The sequence below is a fragment of the Myotis daubentonii genome, chromosome 8 (assembly GCF_963259705.1).
Source record: "Myotis daubentonii chromosome 8, mMyoDau2.1, whole genome shotgun sequence".
NCBI lineage: Eukaryota > Metazoa > Chordata > Mammalia > Chiroptera > Vespertilionidae > Myotis > Myotis daubentonii.
Window position 1 is genome coordinate 56914347 of NC_081847.1, and position 22399 is coordinate 56936745.

Below are 22399 nucleotides of genomic sequence, written 5' to 3' on the forward strand. Positions count from 1 at the left end.
GGCTGCGAGGTCCGCCCCGCCCCGCCCGCCCGCCCTCCACAGCCGCTCTGGAGCCCTGCGTGGCTCCTCACAGCCGGCCAAAGCCGGGGCTGTGCCGGCCGCCGCGCCCTGTCGGCTGCTCCCGGTGGCCAGCCGCCCGGGGCGGTCCACGAAGCCCCGGGCGCGCCCCGCCTTCCGCCCCGCCCAGTCCGGCTCTGTGGAGGCGCCGGCGTGCGCGCGCGCGCGCGGGGCCCCGCCGGTTCCCCTTCCGAGCGTCCGCGCCCCGCATGCGCAGTCCACGCCGGCGGTCTCCGTTTGTTTAAACAGGAAGACGGACATATTAGTCCCTCACGGCCCCCCTCGCCCCACCCCCCGGGCTTTCGCCTTCGCCACTTGCCCTTTCCCCAGCCCGGGCCACCGGCGCCTCCCAGAAGCTCCCCCATCAGCCGTCGCCAGGACCCGACGCTCGCCTTCCTCACCGCCCGCTCTCCAGCCTTCCCAAGTCTCCATCGGGCGCCGACCTCGCCCTGCCTGCCCCGCCGGACACCGCGGCAGACGCCCCAGAGGCGACGGGACGAAAGAGGAAAGTGAGGCTACCCCGCGAGGACCCGCTCTCGGCCGACACGGGTCAGGAAGGCAGACCGGGCCAAGCGGCGCTGGGGATGCGGGGCTAGCCCGCCTACGACGCTTCAGCGCGGAGCGGGCCCGCCCGTGGCCCCGGCGGCGGCGGTAGCAGCTGGCACAGCTCCGCACCCACTCTCGCCGGCGCCTTTCCTCTTTTCCCTCCCCTGCTGCCCGGAGGAGCCTCCACCCTGCCGCTCCGTCTCGCCCCCCTCCTGCCCATCTCGGGACGGGGAGCCCTCCATGGCGCCGGCGGCTCGGGCCCGCTAGGCTGAAGCACCTCGCGGGAGCGACGCGGCCGGTGGCGACGGCACTGTCGGCTGTGGTGAGGGGCTGCCGGGTGGGATGCGACTTTGGGCGTCCGAGCGGCTGTGGGTCGCGCTTGCCCCGGGCCCGGGGTCTGGAGAGCGGAGATCCCCTCAGTGAGGGGAAGGAGGAGGGGGAACTGGGCGCACCTGGGGACCCTGAGGTTCCGGCTCCTGCGCCCCGCGGCCGCGAACCCACCCACGGAGGAAGTTGCTTGAAATTGCTTTCCGCTGCTGGTGCTGGTACCGGGGTATTGTCACAGCAGCAGCAGCAACATGTCGACTGGGGACAGTTTTGAGACGCGGTTTGAAAAAATCGACAACCTGCTGCGGGATCCCAAGTCGGAAGTGAATTCTGATTGTTTGCTGGTGAGTAGCCCTGTCCTCTTTGGCTTGTCTGGGATGATTGCGTTTGCCTTCCTCTGGCTTTCGGGCTAGTGATCTGCCAAAGAAGGTGACGGGCTGTCCATAATCTTGGGAAAACAGCCAAGTCTGGTGTTGTGCCCCCGAAGAATCTTGGAGCACCTCTGAAGTCGCATGCTGTGTGGCCCTGTTTGTCACTGGACTGACCGCACTAGCTGCTCTCTGAACTCTTAGCTCTGGCTCAGCTCAACATTACACAAAAGATACTCATAAACCTCTATTGCAGGCAGCATATAAAAAGTTAACCACGTCCAAGTCATTACTGCTACGAATACGGTTTGTTGCATGGCGGTCTTAGTTATATTAATCTTTCTGATCGGTGTGACAGTGTTATCGGAAAGACCACTTTTCATTTAGGATTTGGCTCCTAAGTTAGTTTGCAGATGTGGAAGTGGCAATAGAGAATCATGTCGAGGAAGTGATTTTTGAGTCAAAAATGTTACAGGTGACTTGAGTCTGAAGGAACATTTTGCTGGACTGTTAAGTCTAAAAAACTCAAGGAAACTGATGCTAGGTCATCATAATATTGCAATATTATTGATTACAAAAGGACCGCACGTATATTTTATCATAACTGCCCTTTTTGGTGCTATTATGCTTAACAGTGTCACTTTTAAAGCTTTCTAAAGAAGATTTTAGGACATGAAAGACCCAAATCCTATTTTAAAAATCCTTCAGTGGTTGATAGCATAGACAAGTAATTGGAGTTTTTACGTTTTGTCAATTTCTTTTAATAGTAATACTTTTTTTGTAAGCGAGTTTCTTCTTTTACCTTACTGAAAACTAAAACTTACGTAATAATTTTATTTTAGTCCAAACAAAACCATATACTCTCTAAAATTGCAGGGAGTATGTACATGGATAGTAATTTACAGTTTCCTCAGAATTAATGTTAGACGTACACAATATTAAGTATTAAGATTAAGTGAACAAAATACTATAATGCCATCCAGAGAAATAATACCATAAAAAATTTCATCTTGAATCAGGAAAATCATGTAGATTGTTTAAAATTAACAATTAGTTATTCTACATACCTGTGTATATTTTTAAATGTGTATGGTTTTGCAAGAAAGTTTTCCCCCCAAAGCTTTCAAGATTACTCTAAGAATCCTTGATTATGGAAATGAGTCTTGTGAGTTGTATGTTTGAAATGTCTCACTCACCCACATTGTGGATGCTCTTCATATTGAGAAACAGAAAGCAGGATTGATGCTTAATACAATTTAAAACCTTTTATTGAATGGGAGAAGTGGGAGGAATTAGGATACATCTTTCTAGTAAGGATTTCTATAACTTAGAGGAAGTTTAATTCTTTTCATATCCAATTTCCATATTAGTATGTTTGATTTTACTTTGCTTTTTGATATTTTTAGTCTATGAAGTAGAGAGGGTATAGTAGTTTTTTGTTTTGTTTTGTTTTCATATTTTAGTTGTCTTCTAGCCTCTTGCCATAGCTTCATTTGGTGGGTACCTCAGAGATTTATTGAAATGTGGAGGCTGCAAGGAAATGTAAATCTTGAACTCTTTCCTTGAAACTCTAGTCTATTTAGGAAAACCAGACCTAATCTCACATACGTACATACATACATAGAAACCAAGCAAAACATTTCACAGATTGAGAAAATACATGATAAATTTCAAATGTTCGGTATAGGTAATATATGTTCTTGGGTATTGAAAGGGAGCAGTCACTGAGAGTTGGGAGAGCCAGGGTATGCTTTATGATGGATGGGTAGGATTTAGATAGTGTATTCATAGGGGTAGTGGAGAATAGTATGAGTATGTAGAGGGTGGAGACATGACTGGCTATGACATGTTTAGGTGGAACAGAAGATAAAGTTGGAAGGATAGATTGGGGTTAGAATGTGGAGAATTTGATTGTTAGGCTAAGGAGTTTAAATTTAGGATATTTTGACCATTAAATATTTGTAAACAACACTATGCCAAGATGAATGAAAAAATGAACCTGGTAGTTGTGTGCAGGATAGGTTATGTGGAAAGAGACTGGAGATGCGGTGAGATTGGGGAGATTTAAAAAAATTATTATAATAGTCCAGAAATTATTAAAGCCCCAAATTGGGATATTAGAATGGAGAAGGAAGCATTGCTGGAACTTGATTGACAGGATTGGGGAGGAGAAGAGGGAACCAGAGAGAGAGAGAGAGAGAGAGAGAGAGAGAGAGAGAGACACTAGTCAGATGATCCTAAAAATTTTGAGCCTGGATTATATAGTGAGACTGGTGAGAAAAGCAAAGTTAGTTTTGGAAATAACTTAGAAAGAATAGGCAACAGATACATTCAATGTTAGATTTGTTTTGTTTGAGTGGAAACTGGACAACCACAAATAAATGACTTATAGACTATTGCAATTTGAAACTCGGCTCATAATTAAAGATAACAATTTGGAAGTAATTTGTACAGAGGTGCAAATTGAAAGTGATGTAATGATAAAATGGTAAAGATGAAAGTTGAACAAAGGAAGAGTCAAGAAGGTAGGCAATCAAAGCTTTTTAGAGTGAGGATGGCCAGGTATTTCTGAAAGAACATTTTAAAAAAGAAGGTAGTCAGTAGACAGATTTTTCCCTCTTGTAATCTTATAATCTTCATTCTTTTTTTGGTTTAGTTTCATAATTGTTTATTGATAGCTGTTGAGATTTATCACCCTATTAATCTGAACTTGTAAAGATTAAAATTTTATTTGGAGACAAAATCCTTTTTCCAGTTTTGTAGTGTCTAGTATGAATTTCTTTTTTTAAAAAAAATATATTTTTATTGATTTCAGAGAGGAAGGGAGAGGGAGAGAGAGATAGATACATCAATGATGAGTGAGAATCATTGATTGGCTGCCTCCTGCACGCCTTCCACTGGGGATCAAGCCCACAACCTGGGCATATGTCCTGACCGGGAATCGAACCGGTGACCTCTTGGTTCCTAGGTCGACGCTCTACTGCTGAGCTACACCTGGCTGGGCTAGTATGAATTTCTTTGCGTGATATTTTATGTTTATCATTAAGTAGTCATTCATTTATTCTACTGTTGAGAATGACCTATCAGGTAATTTTATCTTTTTCTATGAGTCTGTTCTTACTCTTCTCTGTCTGGACTTTGGACACATCTCATGTATCATAGGGACAATAACCTACTTATTTTTATTTATTTATTTTTTGTTAATCTTTACTGGAGGATATTTTTTTCATTGCTTTTTAGAGAGAATGGAAGGAAGGGAGGCAGGGAGGAGTGGGGGTGAGAGAGAGAGAGAGAGAGAGAGAGAGAGAGAGAGAGAGTGAGAGAGAGAGAGAAACATTCATATGAGAGACGCCCATCTATTCGTTGCCCCGACCAGGACCAGGGATGGAACCTGCAACCCAGGTACATGCCCTTGACTGGGAATTGAATTCTCCACCCTTCTGTGAGCAGGCTGACACTCTAACCATTGAACAACACATGCCGGGGCGGGACAATACCACATTTGCCTTTCTCTATTGTTTTGGCCTTGGTTGATTTTTTCAAGTGATACTTACTGAGTATGCATTATGTGCCATGTGCAGTACTCAAGTTCTATGGGGTTGTTTTGTAATCTCAGATTATGTTTATTCTCTACTTCCTTGACTAGATCCACTCTTCAGAAGTGAACGTTCCTAAACCATTTAGTACTAGGAGAGTTTGCTGGCAAATGTCTTTTAAACGACCTTACCCACCAAATAGCTTTGTTTTGTTACTCAACTACTTTTAAAATACTGTAGCTGGAAAGAGCACTGATAAGTGGTTATCCAGCCTTTTCTTGAAAACGTAATTTATTCTAAGGACTAGATAAGTTCATTTTTCATATTGCAAATCAAAAGTGATAAATAGTCTGCATATACTAATATAATATCATAACTATTTACTTATTTCCCAGATCATCCAAATTGCTCAACCTTGGTTTTTTGTAAGTCAGATTCTTTCCAGTATCCTAATGATTCTATTATTTAATGGTCCATGTTATAGTGTATAGTGATTATCAAGAACTGTTTTCCTTTTTCAACTTTTTTTTTTTAACCTCAGAATTATTTTTATCTGGGGCTGCTAATAATTTCTCAATAGTTAAGTTGGTAAGAGGGTCAGGTGTAGATTTGTTTTGAAGTTTAACATTTCTTGAAAATACAGTTATCTTGCCTGTAGCACGTTTAGCACACTCCTGTAGTATGCTAGTTAAGAGCATGACCTTTTTTTTTAGTTTTTGTTTAGCTGGTAGAGGTGTAGCAATGGGGTGTGTAGAAAGGACGGAAGGGAACCAATATTAGTTGAACAGTGCATACTGCATTCTAACACTGCTGTCCCCTTTGTACATATTTGTTGCTACCATATTTTATTAGCTTTTTAAAACATTAAGAATTTTTTTTTTTTTATTGAATTTGAGGGAGGGAGAGAGAGGAACAAACATCAATTTGTTGTTTCACTTATTTATGCCTTTATTGGTTGATTCTTATATGTACCCTGACCAGGGATTAAACCCACAATGTTGATGTATGAGCTACTCAGTCAGGGCTAGTTTTTTTGGGGGGGAATGTAGAAGGCAAATCTAAGTATCAGGTGTTCATTTTGAGCTTTGCTTCTTTTAAATTCTCTTTTCTTGGGCTTCTTGACCTAGTGTTTTCCATCTTTCCGTTGCTGATTTCTTTTCCTCTTAGCCTCAGTCTTTTGGCCTATAATATTTATCTTTCTCTTCACTCTCTTGGAGAGTTTATCCATTTTTTAAATATGTCTTTATTATTTTCAGAGAGGAAGGGAGAGGGAGAGAGAGATAGAAACATCCATGATGAGAGAGAACCATTGATCAGCTGCCTCCTGCATGCCCCCTACAGGGGATTGAGCTCACAACCCAGGCATGTGCCCTGATTGGGAATGGAACAGTGACCTCCTGGTTCATAGGCCTGCACTCAACTACTGAGCTTTGCCAGCGGGGTGAGTTTATCCATTCTTACAGCTTCAACTGCTATTATTTCTATGCCCATGCTATCCAAATCTTTATTTTTCATTCTTTTCTTTTGGAGGGGGGAGCGTGGGCGTAAATCCTATATATTCGACTATCTACTAGGCAACTTTACTTTGATGTCATGTTATCATTCAGATTCTTCCTATTTCAAAGTAAGCTTTCTCCCATGCACTTAAACCAGTTTTATCATCACCATCGCTAAATTGGAATTTTTGTTTTGAACATTAATTTTGACAATCCTAAACCACAGATTAGATTATTTCAACAGATTTTGGCTAGTATTCCAGATTCTATATTACTGTTTTATCCCTCTGCATGTCCTGCCAGTTGAATTGATCTCATTTAAGGATAAAGTACTGTTAGTGGAATGAAAAGACCTGGAGCCATTAAAACTTTGGGCCTTAAAGCTATTTGCCTGCCATTGTTCATAATTTATGAGTTAATGGGTGTTACCAGTATCAGTTGCATATCTGGTTAATTTGGACCAGTCTGTCTTGATGTTAATATGTTGCAAGAATTTTTTAAAAAACAAATTACTCTATTGATTTATTTAGCAAATCTTTGTGTGGGGTCTAAACTTGAATTCATATGTAGACTCTGCAGTGTACTTACTAGATGATTTTTGGTGAGTTATTTTAACCTCTCAAAGCTCGTTTTATCTTCAGGAAACTGGGGGATAACAGCACTAGATTGTTTTAAGGGTTAAGTAATATAGACAAAGCAATCACAGCATATGGCATCTAGTAAGCATTTATTAATTGCTAACTATTATTTTTGTCATATTTATAGTATTGTTATATGCTAGTCATTATGCTTAGTCTGGAAGTTGATAATTTATCTGGTACCTTAAGCCATTCCCATAAATTCATAATCCAGCTGTACTTAATTGAAGTGTCTACAGCAATTGTAACTGAAAATGGAGGCATTTAGATGGACTTTAGTAGCATGAGGAGGGGATTTTGGAGACTTCATTCATTTAGTCATGATTTATAACATACTTACTTTGTGCCAAGGGTTTAGATTGATAAGAAAAACAGTTGAGAGCTGGTTTGTGGAAATTTAGTTGTTGCTCTCTTTCTGTGTGTCTTTTATACTTTCAGTATGTGTTCGATAAATAGACTCTCTTGCACTACAAGCATCCTGTGGGTGTATAGAGAGGTGGCTCAGAGTAACAGCTGAAACATGAATTGGGCCATTCATTAATCTCTGAGTCAGAAATGTTTTTAATCGAGAAGGAGCCACATGTAAAATTTTATAATGAACAAAGAGTAAATTCTCAGTTTAGATTACGTTTTGTATTATTTTACAGTTTAATTTTATTTCAAGATTATAAGTTTTGATACTGTGTATATATGGCGAGAACTAGAGATTCTGGTAAATGACAGAAAAGCCCACATATTAGGAAATACTACAAAATGAGTCCTAGTGTTGAAGATAGTCCAGTAGCTTCACTTCCCCATTCCCATCCCCACTAAAATAGAGATACATTCATTTAGTGTAAGTTTAGAGAGCATCTGATGGATACCGCACACCTGTGTACAAGATGAGCAGATGGTACTGCATTTCATAATGGAAAAATATTTATTTTTAAAAATATGCTATTAGCGTGATCTAGTAAAAAGAACACTGGACTGGAAACTCAGAGCATTGGGACATCCTTATTTTGCTATTAACTCTCTGTAACCAAGTAAATATTTTTTCTTATCTGGGCTTCAGTCCCCCCATTTGTAAAATAAAGAGTTGAGCCATATAGTTGCTGATATCTATTGTGTCTCTAAAAGTTTTGTGAATCTCCCCTATGTACCCAGGTACATGTCCTCCCTTCTCTCCACCTGTGCAGTCATTGCTGCATCACCTGACTACAAATGAGACACCCAGCCTCAATATGGCATTTTCATTTTTAAATGAAGATCGAGATATGAACCCCAGTTTTGGTGCCATTCAGTCACCCAGATCCTTAAACTTAACTATGGTACAGGCTTCTCTGAGTCCCTTTTGGTTGTAAGGGAAGCTTTGCTCCTGCTGTGGCCCTGCCTCCCAGCAGTGGGGAAGCTCTAGGTCTGCCAGGCTGTGTAGGGAGAAGCAGCAGTAAGCCCTGACTTACGACATTGGGGACTTCTATTTGGAGTACACTGGCTATTGAAAACAAAATTTTGGGTTGAGCAGAGGGGTGGTTGAGGCCATTATGAAATGGGAGAATCAGCATTTAACACTGTAAACATAGAACACTTTCTTCTGCCTGCTGTTTGTAAAAGCTCTTTGGGAAGATTTTTTTACGAAGACCAATTTTTAAATGTGATTTACCTACCTAGTATAAGTGTCCTAAGGCATGTATGTAAACTTGCAAAACTGTTTGTGTATTTAGAACATACACAAGAATCTTTATTAAATCTAAAAATATAAACTTGTGAGCACTAAAAAAAAAAAAAAATTCTGTGAATCTTTATTATACTTCCACTAGTGGCCCGGTGCACGAAATTCATGCACAGAGTGGGGGGGGTGTCCCTCAGCCTGGCCTGCACCCTCTCCAATCTGGGACCCATTGGGGGATGTCCGACTGCCGGTTTAGGTTCCCAACCCCTCTGCTTGCCTGCCTGATCACCCCTAACTGCCTCTGCCTGCCTGATCACTCCTAACTGCCCTCCCCTACCGGCCTGATCTCGCCCCCAACTGCTCTCCCCTGCCAGCCTGACCTCACCCCCAACTGCCTCTGCCTGCCTAGTCACCGCTAACTGCCTTCCCCTGCCAGCCTGATCTCACCCCCAACTACCCTCCCTTGCTGGCCTGATTTCGCCCCCAACTGCCCTCCCCTGCTGGCCTGGTTGCTCCCAACTGCCCTCCCCTGCCAGCCTGATCTCGCCCCCAACTACCCTCTCCTGCCGGCCTGGTTGCCCCCAACTTGCCTTCCCCTGCTGGCCTGATCTCGCCCCCAGTGGCCCTCCCCTGCCAGCCTGATCTCGCTCCCAACTGCCTTCCCCTGCTGGCCAATTGGTTCTGATTGGTCGATTTCTATGTCAGTCAGTGTCAAAAGCTCTGCCCCCTAAGCAACCATTGGCTCCTCATAGTTCACCCAGATTTGGTTCTGATTGGTCTGTTTCTATGCCAGTCAGCGTCTCTGGGCCTAATCAGAGAGGCAGGGCTGATCAGCAGCCCCCTCAGAGGCCCAGAGAGAAACAGGCGCAGCTGCTGGCGAAGCCCAGAGAGAAAGAGGTAACGGTTGATCAACAGCTGCCATGGAGGCTGCGGATCAGACCCTGCCTCTCTCTCCAGCCTGATCCACATTAACGTCAAATTAATGCCACGGCAACCCAGCACTGACAGCAGAACTGACTTAGGTGTTCGGTCGAGCCTTCAGTTGGTCGTTACGGATCCTGGGTTTTTATATATTAGGATAAAAACTTTAAAAGTTGTATCATTGATTTATTTAAGAAATAAAACTAAAAAGTTAAATGGTGTTGAGAATAGGAACCATCTTTTTAAAGTGCTTTTTTTTGGAACTAGTTCTGTATAGCCTTGAAAGATCATCCTAAACTAATTTTTAATTGTTAATTTGGCACTTACTATTTTTTGCAATTGTGAGTTATGTTCATAACTCCAGGGGTTTGTACTTTTTGAACAGAGAAAGTAATGATTGAATTGCTCATTTGTGTATCCTTTAAAATGTATAGATGTATTTTACTTCTCTAATATACCTGCCTTCCTAGTTTGGGATCGTGAAATAATAGAATATATTTTCATTATAGTTTGTAAACAGTTAATAGGAAGTTAGATGTTAAAATTAATGTCCAAAGTTTGATGTCTCAGAGAGAGGAAAGGCTAACTTATACTTATGTCATATTCTAAGAGGAAGGCTACCTTGTGCACCCTCTTTGTTCCTCTTTATTTATTTTTATTGCTAGAGGCCCGGTGCACAAAATTCGTGCACGCAGGGGGGGTGGGAAGGTCCCGCAGCCTGGCCTGCACCCTCTCGCAATCCGGGAGCCCTCAGGGGATGTCTGGCTGATGGTTTAGGTCCGCTCCCTGACTAAGCCAGCAGTTGGACATCCTTAGCACTGCCTTTCTCTATAATAGAAGCGCCAACCAAATTCATGATCGACAATGACAGATGGAAACACACGCGTGCTATTCACACCAGCAAGAGCTTTATATGTATCGCTCATGTGCGAGTCAACTTAGCCTTTTATAGATATAGAATAAATTTGCTTAACTAGACCTGCTTTCTGATTTAGCTAAACTTTTCCCAGCCCAGTGAAGTACCCCAACTTCTCCTTCAGGTAATTGTCAGCAACACAGCAGTAAATATCAACATGAAGCAGATTATTATTGTAGATCACGCAGGGAGAACAAAGGATAAAATATTTAACTGCAGCAGTATTTGACTATATTCTGCACAGTGACAAAACCTGAAGTCATTTTCAAGGTCCACCATTTCTTACTTTTCAGTTGGGTCAAGTTTCTAAACTTTCTAAATCTCCGTTTTTCCAGCTAATGAAAAAATAGGATTCCGCCGAGTCGCCTATTGACCTACTATAGGACTTCTGTGCCTCTAATGAGATGAGGCATGGGAAACGCTTCACAGACATTTGGTTAAAGTGTAAAATGTTTCCACCTGTGTTCCTGGGGTGAAGAAACTGCAGGGAGGCTAGTTGCTAGGGAGAGGAAGCCAAACGTTGCTATGTGATGTCATTACCGGAGCCCACAGTGACCGTTTCTGGGATGGGCTGTGGGCCGCATTTTACGCCATGTAGTCTTGGCAGCGTTGACTGCGATTTGGTGGGGTGTCACTTCAGGGTGGTGGTGGGGCCTGTGTCCCACTTGGGGGAGCCAAATGTTGGTTTGCCTGCGCCAGGTCTGTGGTGCTGGCCAGTGTGTGTCATGGCAGCTCCTGCATTGAGCGTCTGCCCCCTGGTGGTCAGTGTGCATCATAGTGACCGGTCAGATGGTAGGAGGGACAATTAGCATATTAGCCTTTTATATATATAGATAGGTGGGGCATTTTCCCCCTTGATATCTGAATTTTGGATGAGGTGCCAAAAAACCAATAAATACCCATTTTTATTAGACATTGTACATTCATTATTTAATCTTTGCAACAATACTTTGGACTGGGTGAGGCAAGTATTTTTCTCACTTTGTAAATGAAATGAAACCTTAGAAAAAGTAAATGAGTTGCCCAACGGCATATAGCCAGCAAGTGGCAGATTTTCAGGTCCTTAGTCTATAGTACAGTAGAATGAGCACCAAAGTTGTAGATAATATGCCACAAAGAAAAGTGTTTCCATAGCACTTAGGAGAATGCTTTGTATACAGAATGCACCAACTGAAAAATATTTAAATTGATTGAAAAGTATGAAGATTGGTAAAAAATGGAGCGGGGGAAGATGAGCTCTGAAGTAGTAGGGAAAAGATTGTTTATTGATTGGGTTGGAGCAGTGGTCCAGAACTTGACTGGATGAGAGATGGCAGCCAGTTCTTTGACCAAACCTGTAGAGTATTGCAATGTTCAAATAGCTGCCTGCTAACACATATCTTTGCTGGATTTGACTTCTCTGGAAAGTGAGTGTTGGTAGTCAATCTAAGCTATGAAGCATGGTGATTTGAAGTAGAATCAAATGAACAGTCACAATGGTTATGATTAATGACATGTACAAAATTTAACAGTAGGCAATAGTAATATTTCATTAAATAGGTATAAAGTAAAATATGGGGAAATATGTTAAAAAATTAATATTCCTGTATTTGGTAAATGGCTTACTGTCGTATAACAGAACTGAACATTTATCAGGGGCTGGGCATGGGATGCGGGATTAACTACAGAGAAGCATGAGGGAACATTTAGGGTGACAAAGTGTTCTGTATCTTGATTGTGGTGGTGGTGGTAGTGGTGGTTGTAGTTACATAACTAAACTATATGTTTGACAAAATTCATAGAAATAAACCCTAAAAAGGGATGAATTTTTCTTTATGTAAATTTACCTCAATAAACCTTAAAAAAAAAGGACTTCTAGCCCTGACCGGTTTGGCTCAGTGGATAGAGCGTCAGCCTGCGGACTCAAGGGTCCCAGGTTCGATTCCGGTCAAGGGGATGTACCTTGGTTGCGGGCGTGTCCCCAGTGGGGGGTGTGCAGGAGGTAGATGATCGATGTTTCTCATCGATGTTTCTAACTCTCTATCCTTCTCCCTTTCTCTCTGTAAAAAATCAATAAAATATATTTTAAAAAAAAAGGACTTCTTAAAAAGAAAAAAAAAAAACTTGGTTAAGGCATGAATGGTACCATGACGGAACTGTACATTTATTTGTTACTATCAGTAATATGGCCTTTGGATATGAATGATATGTCTATGTATGACTTATGTGTATGTATGTATCACTTGGGAAGGACCTATTCTGACTATTTTGAAGTATGACTTTTAGAAAACAACTGATAATATTTGTGGTCAGTGAGAAAATTAGAGCTTTTAGGTAAAAATTAGAATTTTGGATACTTGTATCTGCTACCTGAGCTTGACAGCTTTCCAATGCCTGAAAACTTTTATCATGGGATTATAATGACATTAAATATGATTTTTCAATATTGTATGATGAAATGTCAACTTTTGGAAGAGTTCATACTTCAGTGAGCTTTTCTAACTGACAAATACATGATGTTGTAAGATCATCCATGAGTAAAAGATCCACTCAATGTGCAAGATAGACCAATTTATTTTAATGTTGCAAAGTGGGTGCAAAAAGTTCATATGTACAGCCCGGTCAGTGTGGCTCAGTGGTTGAGCGTTGACATATGAACCAGGAGGTTATTGTTTGATTCTGGGTCAGGGCACATGCCTAGGTTGCAGGCTCAGTCCCCAGTGCGGGGTGTGCAGAAGGCAGCCAATCAATGATTCTCTCTCATCATTGATGATTCTATCTCTCTCTCCCTCTCCCTTCCTCTCTGAAATATATAAAAATACATTTTTTAAAAAGTTCATATGTACATTTTCAAATTCCATATTGCAACTGACCTTGAAGAAATACCTCTTGTCATGTTTGGTGTGGAAAACAACTTCCACAAATATTTGAAAATGCTGTTAATGTATCCTTTTCCAACAACTTCCTTTATGTGAAGTCAGATTTTCTTACCTCAACCAAGACAATGTATTGCAACAGATTGATAGCTTTGATAGTCCAGCCGTATTCTATTAAATGAGACAATGGAGATTTGTATAAGTGTAAAATAATGCCATTATTATCAATTAAAAATAGTTTTCAAAATGTTTATATTAACATGTTATGGATTTATGTTTGTCTTTTTTTTTTAATATTTTTTATTGATTTTTTTACAGAGAGGAAGGGAGAGGGATAGAGAATTAGAAACATCGATGAGAGAGAAACATTGATCAGCTGCCTCATGCACACTCCCCACTGGGAATGTGCCCGCAACCAAGGTACATGCCCTTGACCGGAATCGAACCTGGGACCCTTGAGTCCACAGGCCAACGCTCTATCTGCTGAGCCAAACCGGTTAGGGCTTATGTTTGTCTTTTAATCAGTGTGCTAAGACTATTCACTTTTAATGTAATTATTAATACACTAGAGCAGCGGTTCTCAACCTGTGGATCGCGACCCCTTTGGCGGTCGAACGACCCTTTCACAGGGGTCGCCTAAGACCATCCTGCATATCAGATATTTACATTACCATTCATAACAGTAGCAACATTACAGTTATGAAGTAGCAATGAAAATAATTTTATGGTTGGGTCACAACATGAGGAACTGTATTTAAAGGGCCAGAAGGTTGAGAACCCCTGCACTAGAGGTCTGGTGCACAAAATTCATGCATGGGGGAGGGGAGTCCCCCTCAGCCTGGCCTGTACCCTCTTGCAATCCAGGACCCCTCAGGGGATGTCCAATCCCTCGGGGGATGTCCGACTGCCGGTTTAGGCCCAATTCCTGTGGGATCAGGCCTAAACTGGCAGTCGGACATCCCTCTAGCAATCCAGGACTTCTGGCTCCTAACTCCTCACCTGCCTGCCTGCCTTATCACCCCTAACCACTCTGTCTGCCTGCCTCATCATCCCTAACCCCTCTGCCTGCCTGCCTCATCACCCCTAACCACTCGCCTGCCTCTCTGATTGCCCCTAACCACTCTGCCTGCCTGCCTGCTCCTAACTGCCTCTGCCTTGGCCCCCACCGCTGCAGCTTCGTCTGGAAGGACGTCTGGAATGACTTTCAGAAGGTCGTCCAGCTGCCCGGTCTAATCAGCATATTATGCTTTTATTATTATAGATTGGAATTTAAGTCTCCCATTTTATTACTTGTTTTGTGTTTATTCCCTGTGTTTTCATTTTTGTTTTCTTTTTCTGGCTCCTTTTGGTTTATTTATAATTTCTTGAGTATTCCATTTTAATTTGTCTGTTGTGTTCTTGATTATATCTTTTGTATAGTTTCCTTAGTGATTGCTCTTCTAGGAATTTCAATATACATAATTAGCTTTTCACAGTCTATCTAGAATCCTACTGGCACTTCATATGGAATATAGAAACCTTACCACATATAGGTCCCTTTACCCTCCCCTTTATGTTGTAGTCGTCTTAGATATTACAGCTATATACATTGAAAACCCCATCAGAAAATGTTATTTTTGCATTTAACTATCAAATATTTTAAGTAACTCAAAGGAGAAGAACATAGATTTGTAATTTCTGTTGCTCTTCTTTCTTGCCTCACTGTTCTAATTTCTTTTTTTAATTTTTTTGGGGGGGTTTTGGAATTAATTATTTCATTTATTTGTTTTAGATCCCACATATAAGAGATCATAAAAAGTATTTGTCTTTCTCTGTTTGACTTATTTCACATAGCATAATGCCCTCAAGGCCCATCCATGTTGTCTCAAATGGCAAGATTCCCTTCTTTTCTTTTTTTTTAACGGCCTGATAATACTCCATTGTATGTATATATACCACAGTTTCTTTATCTGTTCATCCATTGATGGACACTTAGGTTCCTTCTATGTCTTGCTATTGTAAATAATGTTGGTTGCTTGTTGATTTTTGAATATTGAATAAGTACTGAATCTTTTAAATTGATTTTTAGAGATAGAGGAAGGGAAAGGGAGAGAGAGAAACATTGATGTGAGAGGGAAACATCGGTTGGCTGCCTCCTCCACACCCCCAACTGAGGAATCAAGCCTACAACTCTAGGCATATACCCTAACTGGGAATTGAACCAGCAACCTTTTGATGCACAAAATGATGCCTAACCAACTGAGCCATACTGGCCAGGGCTATTTAAGAATGTTTGCATCTATATTGGTCTGTACTTTTCTTTTTTGTATGACTTTGTTTGGTGTTGCTATCCAGGTACTGTTGGCTATACGAAATGACTTTGGAAGTATTTTTTCCTTTTCTCCTTTATGGAAGAGATTGTGAAGAATTGATGTTAATTTTTTAAACACTTGGTAGAATTCTCCAGTGAAACTATATGGACCTGGAGATTTATTTTTCAGTGGGCTTTACATTATTAATTAATAATATTATTCAAATTATTTTGTTTGTATTGGGTTAGTTGCGTAATTTGTGCTTTTTAAAGAATTGTTTGTCTCATTGTAGTTGTCAAATTTATATGTATAGTTGTTCATAATATTTCCTTATTACCCTTCATATAGCTGCAGGATCTGTATGATAGCACCTATTTCATTTTTAATATCAGTATTTTGTGTTTTCTCTTTTTCTTTGTCAATCTTGCTAGGGGGTTGTCAATTTGATTGATCTTGTCAAAGAACCCGGTTTTTGTTTCATTGAACTTCCACTGTTGTTTTCTGTGTTTAATTTTAGTGATTTTTGTTTTTCTTTATTGCTTCCTTTCTTATGTTTACTCTCATAGTTTTTTGAGAAATGAACTTAGATTATTGATTAAAAAATCATTACTCTTTTCTAATATGAGTATTTAGTATTATACATTTCCCTTTTAGCACTGCTTTAACTGTGTACCACAAATTTTAATATGTTACATTTTCATTCTTACTCATTTCAATGTGTGTTTTTATTTCTCTTGAGACTTTCTCTATGACCATGGATTATTTAGAAACTAGAGGCCCGGTGCACAAAAATTTGTGCACTCGTGGGGGAGGGGGTGTTCCTCAGCCCGGCCTGTGCCCTCTCGCAGTCTGGGACCCCTCGGGAGATAACGACCTGCTGGCTTAGGCCTGCTCCCGGGTGGCAGAGGGCAGGCCCAATCCCTAGGTGCAGCCCCTGGTCGGGCTCAGAGCAGGGCCGATTGGGGAGTTGGGGCGCCGCCCCGTCATGCACAGAGCAGGGAGATTGGGATGTTGTGATGCCACCCTCAGTCACGATCAGGGTCGGGCCGAATGGGGAAATGGGGCGCTGCCCCTGTCATACACAGAGCAGGGCAGATTGGGAGGTAGCGATGCCACCCTCAGTCACGCTCAGGGTAGGGCCGATTGGGGGGTTGGGGCACCGTCCCCTGTCACACTCAAGGCAGGGTCGATGGGGAGGTTGCGGCGCCACCCCCTGTCACGCACAGAGCAGGGCCAATCAGGGGGTTGGTGCACTGCCCCCTGTCACTCACAGAGCAGGGCCAATCAGGGGGTTTGGGTGCTGCCCCCTGTCACACTGATCCTGGTGCTGGGAGGCATATTACCCTTTTACTATATAGGGTAGAGGCCTGGTGCATGGGTGGGGCCGGCTGGTTTGCCCTGAAGGGTGTCCTGGATCAGGGTGGGGGTCCCCACTGGGGTGCCTGGCCATTCTGGGTGAGGGGCTGAGGGCTGTTTTCAGGCTGGGAGTGACTGAAGTTCCCAAACACTCTTTTTTTCTTTCTTTCTTTCTTTTTTTTTATTCTGGGCCAGCTTTAGCTTGAGGCTTGGCTCCAGCTCTTATGCCTCGGCTGAAAGTAGGTTTCTGGCCTTTGCATACAATGTTGCGAATCTGCTGGCTGAAGTCCTGCGGTATCTGTTACAATGTTTGAAACTGCCTGCTTAGAGGCCTGCAGCCGCAGGCCAGGCGGGGAACGTTGGTTTCCTCCGTCAGTGAGGCAACCAAGCCTCATGTTAGTTTCAAGCTGCCTGGCTGCCGGCCGCCATCTTGGCTGACAGTTAATTTGCATATCTCGCTGATTAGCCAATGAAAAGGGTAGCGGTCGTATGCCAATTACCATGTTTCTCTTTTATTAGTGTAGATATTTTATTTAGTTTCTAAGTGTTTGAACATTACTCTCTTTCTGTTATTTCTATTAGTTTGATTACCTTTGGTCAGACCACACACTCTGATTTTAATTCTTATAAATTTGTTGAGGATTGAAATATGACATAGGATATGGTCTATCTTGGTAATTATTCCATGAGAACTTAATAAAAAATGTAATTTGCTATCGTGGGTAAAAGGTTCCATAAATGTCAATTTGATCCTCTTGGTTACTGGTGTTGTTAAATTCTCTTTGCTGATGTTCTGTCCAGTTCTATCAGTTGTTAAGGGAGGTGTGTCAAGGTTGCCAACGAAAATTGTGGATTTGTGTATTTCTCTCTTCATTTCTGTCTATTTTTGCTTCACGTATTTTGCAGCTCTGTTGTATAGAACAAACACATTTTAAGATTGTTTTGCTTTCTCGGTGATTTGACTCTTATCATTATGCAATTTCCTACCCTGTCCCTTGTCATTTCTTTGCTCTGAAGTTTTATGGTATACTCAATCCAGCTTTCTTTTGGTATCTCTTTGTATGGTATATAATTTCTCATCTTTTTACTTTTAGCCTAACCACCTTTTTACATTTGAAGTGAATTTCTTGACTATAGATTGGCTTGCTCATCTCCATCTTATTCTTTCTAAAGTCTCTTTTTAAGGGTCAGCTCAAATTTCATCTTTACAAAGCAAGCCACAGTTGATTAATTTGTCCTTTCTCTGTTCATGTAGTACCTACTTATAACACTTAGGACCCTGTACTATTTGCTTTTTCTACCTAATAATCAAAGAACTCCCAAAGACAGGAAGTATCCTATATATTAAAAGGCCAGAGACCATGACGGCGTCATGGCCATAATGACCGTTAGACCAGAACTGCAACAGCCCCTTGCTGGGCTGGCCCCGCCCCCAAGCAAGTGGTTAGGGGCGATCAGGCCAAGTATGCAGAGTGGTTAGGAGCAATCAGGTAGGCAGGCCAGTGGTTAGGGGTGATCAGGTAGGCAGATGGCCCCTTGCTGGGCTGGCCCTGCCCCCAAGCAAGCAGTTAGGGGCGATCAGGCAGGCAGGCAGAGTGGTTAGGGGCAGTAGGGCAGACAGACCAGCAGTTAGGGGTGATCAGGCAGGCAGGCAAGTGATTAGGGGTGATGAGGTAGGCAGGCCAGTGGTTAGGGGTGATCAGGTAGGCAGATGGCCCCTTGCAGGGCTGGCCCTGCCCCCAAGCAAGCAGTTAGAGGCAATCAGGCAGGCAGGCAAAGTGGTTAGGGGCAATCAGGTAGGCAGACTAGTGGTTAGGGGCGATCAGGTAGGCAGACCAGTGGTTAGGGGTGATCAGGTAGGCAGACAGCCCCTTGTAGGGTTGGCCCTCACCCCTAGCAAATAGTTAGGGGTGGTCAGGTAGGCAGGCAAGTGGTTAGGGGTAATCTGGCAGGCAGGCAGAGGTGGTTAGGGGCAATCAGGCAGGCAGGCAGAGTGGTTAGGGGCGATCAGGTAGGCAGGCAGAGTGGTTAGGGGCGATCAGGCAGGCAGGCAGGCAGGCAGAGTGGTTAGGGGCGATCAGGCAGGCAGGCAGGCAGAGTGGTTAGGGGCGATCAGGCAGGCAGGCAGAGAGGTTAGGGGCAATCAGGCAGGCAGGCAGGTGAGCAGTTAGGAGCCAGCCGTCCCAGATTACGAGAGGGATGTCCCACACGCTGATGGCAGCAGGCCCACTTGCACCCACTGATGGCGCGGAGCGACTGGGGCCAGCGCCAGCAGCGGGTGTGAGCAATGGCTGCTGCCCCAATCGCCCTTCAGGAGCAGAGGGAGGTGGAGAAGCCCTCTGGGGCGATTGGGGCCAGCAGCTGCCACTCGTACCCGCTGACGGTGCCTAGCGATTGGGACCGGTGCTGGGCACTGGCAACAGGTGTGAGCGGGGCCAGCACTGGCAGCAGGTGTGAGCGCCGGTGGGACCACGGTGCGCAGGAGCAAAGAATTTTCAGTAACCACCAGAGGCTCACCCTGATACAACAGCTGGTGCCCCGCCTTGGTCTGGCGCACCTACTCATCTGCTCCACCATCCTACCACAGCCAGTGCTTGCCATGTTCTGTGTTCTGCTGCCTGTTTCCGACGCCCACCATGTTACGTGCGCATCTGCTGGTGGTCAGCGCACATCATAGCAACCGGGTGTTATGTTGTTTGGTTGTTCCACCATTCAGTCTATTTGCATATTAGGGTTTTATATAAATAGATTACTGTCTGTTTTCCTACTGAGGAGGAGGCAGAGTTATAAATACAACATAAAATTAAATATAATAATTCCTATAATAGGAAACACATAGGAGGTCATTATTAATATTTTCTCAGGATGTTGGGGAAGGCAGCACAAAGTGACATTGAGGTCTGAATATAAGTAATGTTCACATTCCAGCTGGAGAAAAGAGCAGGTGCAAAGGCTGTGGAGTAGGGTGAGCATGGCCTATTTGACATTATATACATGCCGATGTTCTTTAGGACAACTATAGTGCAAAAAAATTAAGTATTCTAAATATTTAGTAAAATGTACAATGGCACTTCCGAATCAGTCCCTAGCTAAGTGTAGACTTATGTAACTTAGTTGGGGACTGATTCAAAAGTGCCAATTTAGAGATTGATACATGTAGAGAAAATGAGTCATAGGAAGCATTGTCATATATATAGTAATGTCACACTGGTTAAATAAATTTTAATTGTTTTTAACATCAGAAGTTGTTCAAATTCCCTGAGGAAATTCTGTTTTCATTTTCATATTAGTGCTTAATCTTGAGAAATTTCTTATCTCTTTACCCAGCAAAGAGATTTATATGTGCCAAAAATATTTTCTTTAAATGGTACATGTTCTGTCATCAAGTTTAACAGAAGTCTTTTAGTACCAAAGGTCAGCCTATTTTAGAAGTAGTTTGGTTTTTCGGAAGCCTTGGTTTTAGCTGCCATAGTTCTAATGGATTTTTTTTGGTAGTTTCTCATAAAACATGTTCATGTTTAGAATAGTAAACATTTAGATTTTGAAATTTTACTTGAAAATGTTTTTTTTATACATAGTATACCTTTCCTAGTGCCATTATATTCTCACTTGAGGCCCAGTACACGAAATTCGTGCACTCGGGGGTGGTGTCCCTCAGCCTGGTCTGTGCCCTATCACAGTGTGGGAGCCCCGCAATCAATCGCCTCAAAGAGGTAGGCCCCGCTCACCCATCCAGGGCTCCTCAATGGATTGCCACAAAGAGGTAGGCCTGAGCTGGGGGTCCCACTTCTGCGATGTGCAGAGCCAGGAGGCGGGACCCCCAAGCAGGCCTCACCTCGCAGAGGCGGGGCTCCTAGGCAGGCTCTGTGCAGCGCATGCAGCCTCAAGCCCAGCCCCACCCACCTGCAAGTGCCCGCTGTGCATGAAGCCATCTTGTGACAGTGTGAGGGCATCATGGCGTGACGACCACTTAGGCTTTTATTAGTAAGGATACCTTATAAGAAATGTATTATTACTAGTAGATGTAATCCTAAATGATATTTTACACAGGACTCTAATTTTTATAATTAAAAACTATCCACAGAACTAGAATTTGCAGCAGTGTTCAGTTGAATAATTGCTCCTGCTTTTCCTTTTGCTTAAGCTCTGTTGTGAGGTAACACAACTGGAGCTTTCCCCTCTCCTAATGCCAGTACTTCTTAAGAAATATGAAATGTAAATGTTCATTCTTTAGAGGTCCTTGTAAAATGTTATACTTATAATTAAATATACCTACTTTTGTGTGTTTATGTAGAAGTACTTCTCCAGGGTGATTAGCTTCTTTCAAAATACATTGCTCTGACTGATCTACTGTCATTGGGAAACCATGAGTATTAAATAATTTAATTATTGTAAATCTTTGACATTGATTGGCTCCTGTCTTATATTTCCTCTCCCCTACAAATCTTAAATTGATGGTTAAGCTAGATGATGGACATTTTGTAAAAGTAGAAGGTAACTTTCTTTCATGTCTTAATCATAAAATTAAGTGAAAAAGCAAGTCGTAGGACAACATGCTTTGGCTGTCATTCCTTGTGAATTGTTTTTGCTCTTGGAGGAATGTTAATTTCTGTTAAGGTCCTGAATCCTGGTATTATAATATGGACTTTAGGAAGTGGGGAAGTCTCATTTTTCATTATTTTACAGAACTTGGGAATATTGAATAAAAGTCCGAATTCCTTGCTCTAGTTTATGGCTGCATACAGACATTCCTTGTGTTTGTGTAGCTTCTTCACTGCATTAAAGTGGAAGCCTGTGTCCTTGTCCCCCACCTCAGTGTTTTGACTCCCCTTAGCCACTGTTGTTATATGTTTTAGATTATGCTAGAAGAATACCTTCTTGCCCATTCTATTTCTCTGATAAAAGGCATGTAATTTTTGCTTATGGATGATACTGAAAAGCCATATACCATCTCATACAGTTATAAGTCCAAACACCTAGTGTCCTTACACAGTTAGTGGAGGCAGCTAGTTTCCGCTAACAAATGCATGATCAAATTCTGTGGTCTAGCAAAAGTCAGATGCCCCATGTTTAAAAAAAAAAATCATAGATGGAATTACTACAGTGGGGAAGGGTTTAACATACTGACCTAAGATTTATTCTTAAGTTGTTCTTGTTTTTTGTTTGTTTTTTTAATGCTCACTGGAAGATTGAGGATATTTTTCCATTGATTTTTAGAGAGTGGAAGGGTGAGGGGAGGGAGAGAGACAGAGAAGAGAGAAGAGGAGAGGGAGAGAAACATCATATGAGAGAGACACATTGATTTGGTTGCCTCACACAAGCACCCCAATGGGGGCATGGCGGGGGGGCATGGATTGAACCTGAAACCCCTGTACATGCCCTTGACTAGGAATTGAACCTGAGACCTTCTGGTATACAGGCTGATGTTCTAACCATGGATC

The 22399-nt window shown here is 42.7% G+C and overlaps 1 protein-coding gene across 3 annotated transcripts in view; it reads left to right on the plus strand.

Annotated features, from left to right (window-relative positions):
- The first annotated feature begins 285 nt into the window (after positions 1–285).
- Positions 286–22399, plus strand: part of ROCK1 (Rho associated coiled-coil containing protein kinase 1) — a 150666-nt gene continuing 128552 nt past the window's right edge. Inside the window, exon 1 of one of the 3 annotated variants that reach the window (XM_059706500.1) lies at positions 286–1274. In XM_059706500.1, coding sequence (XP_059562483.1) covers positions 1182–1274 — 93 coding nt within the window. In that variant the 5' untranslated portion in view covers positions 286–1181. The remainder of the gene's footprint in view (positions 1275–22399) is intronic. The other 2 variants (XM_059706498.1, XM_059706499.1) reach the window with 2 other exon arrangements.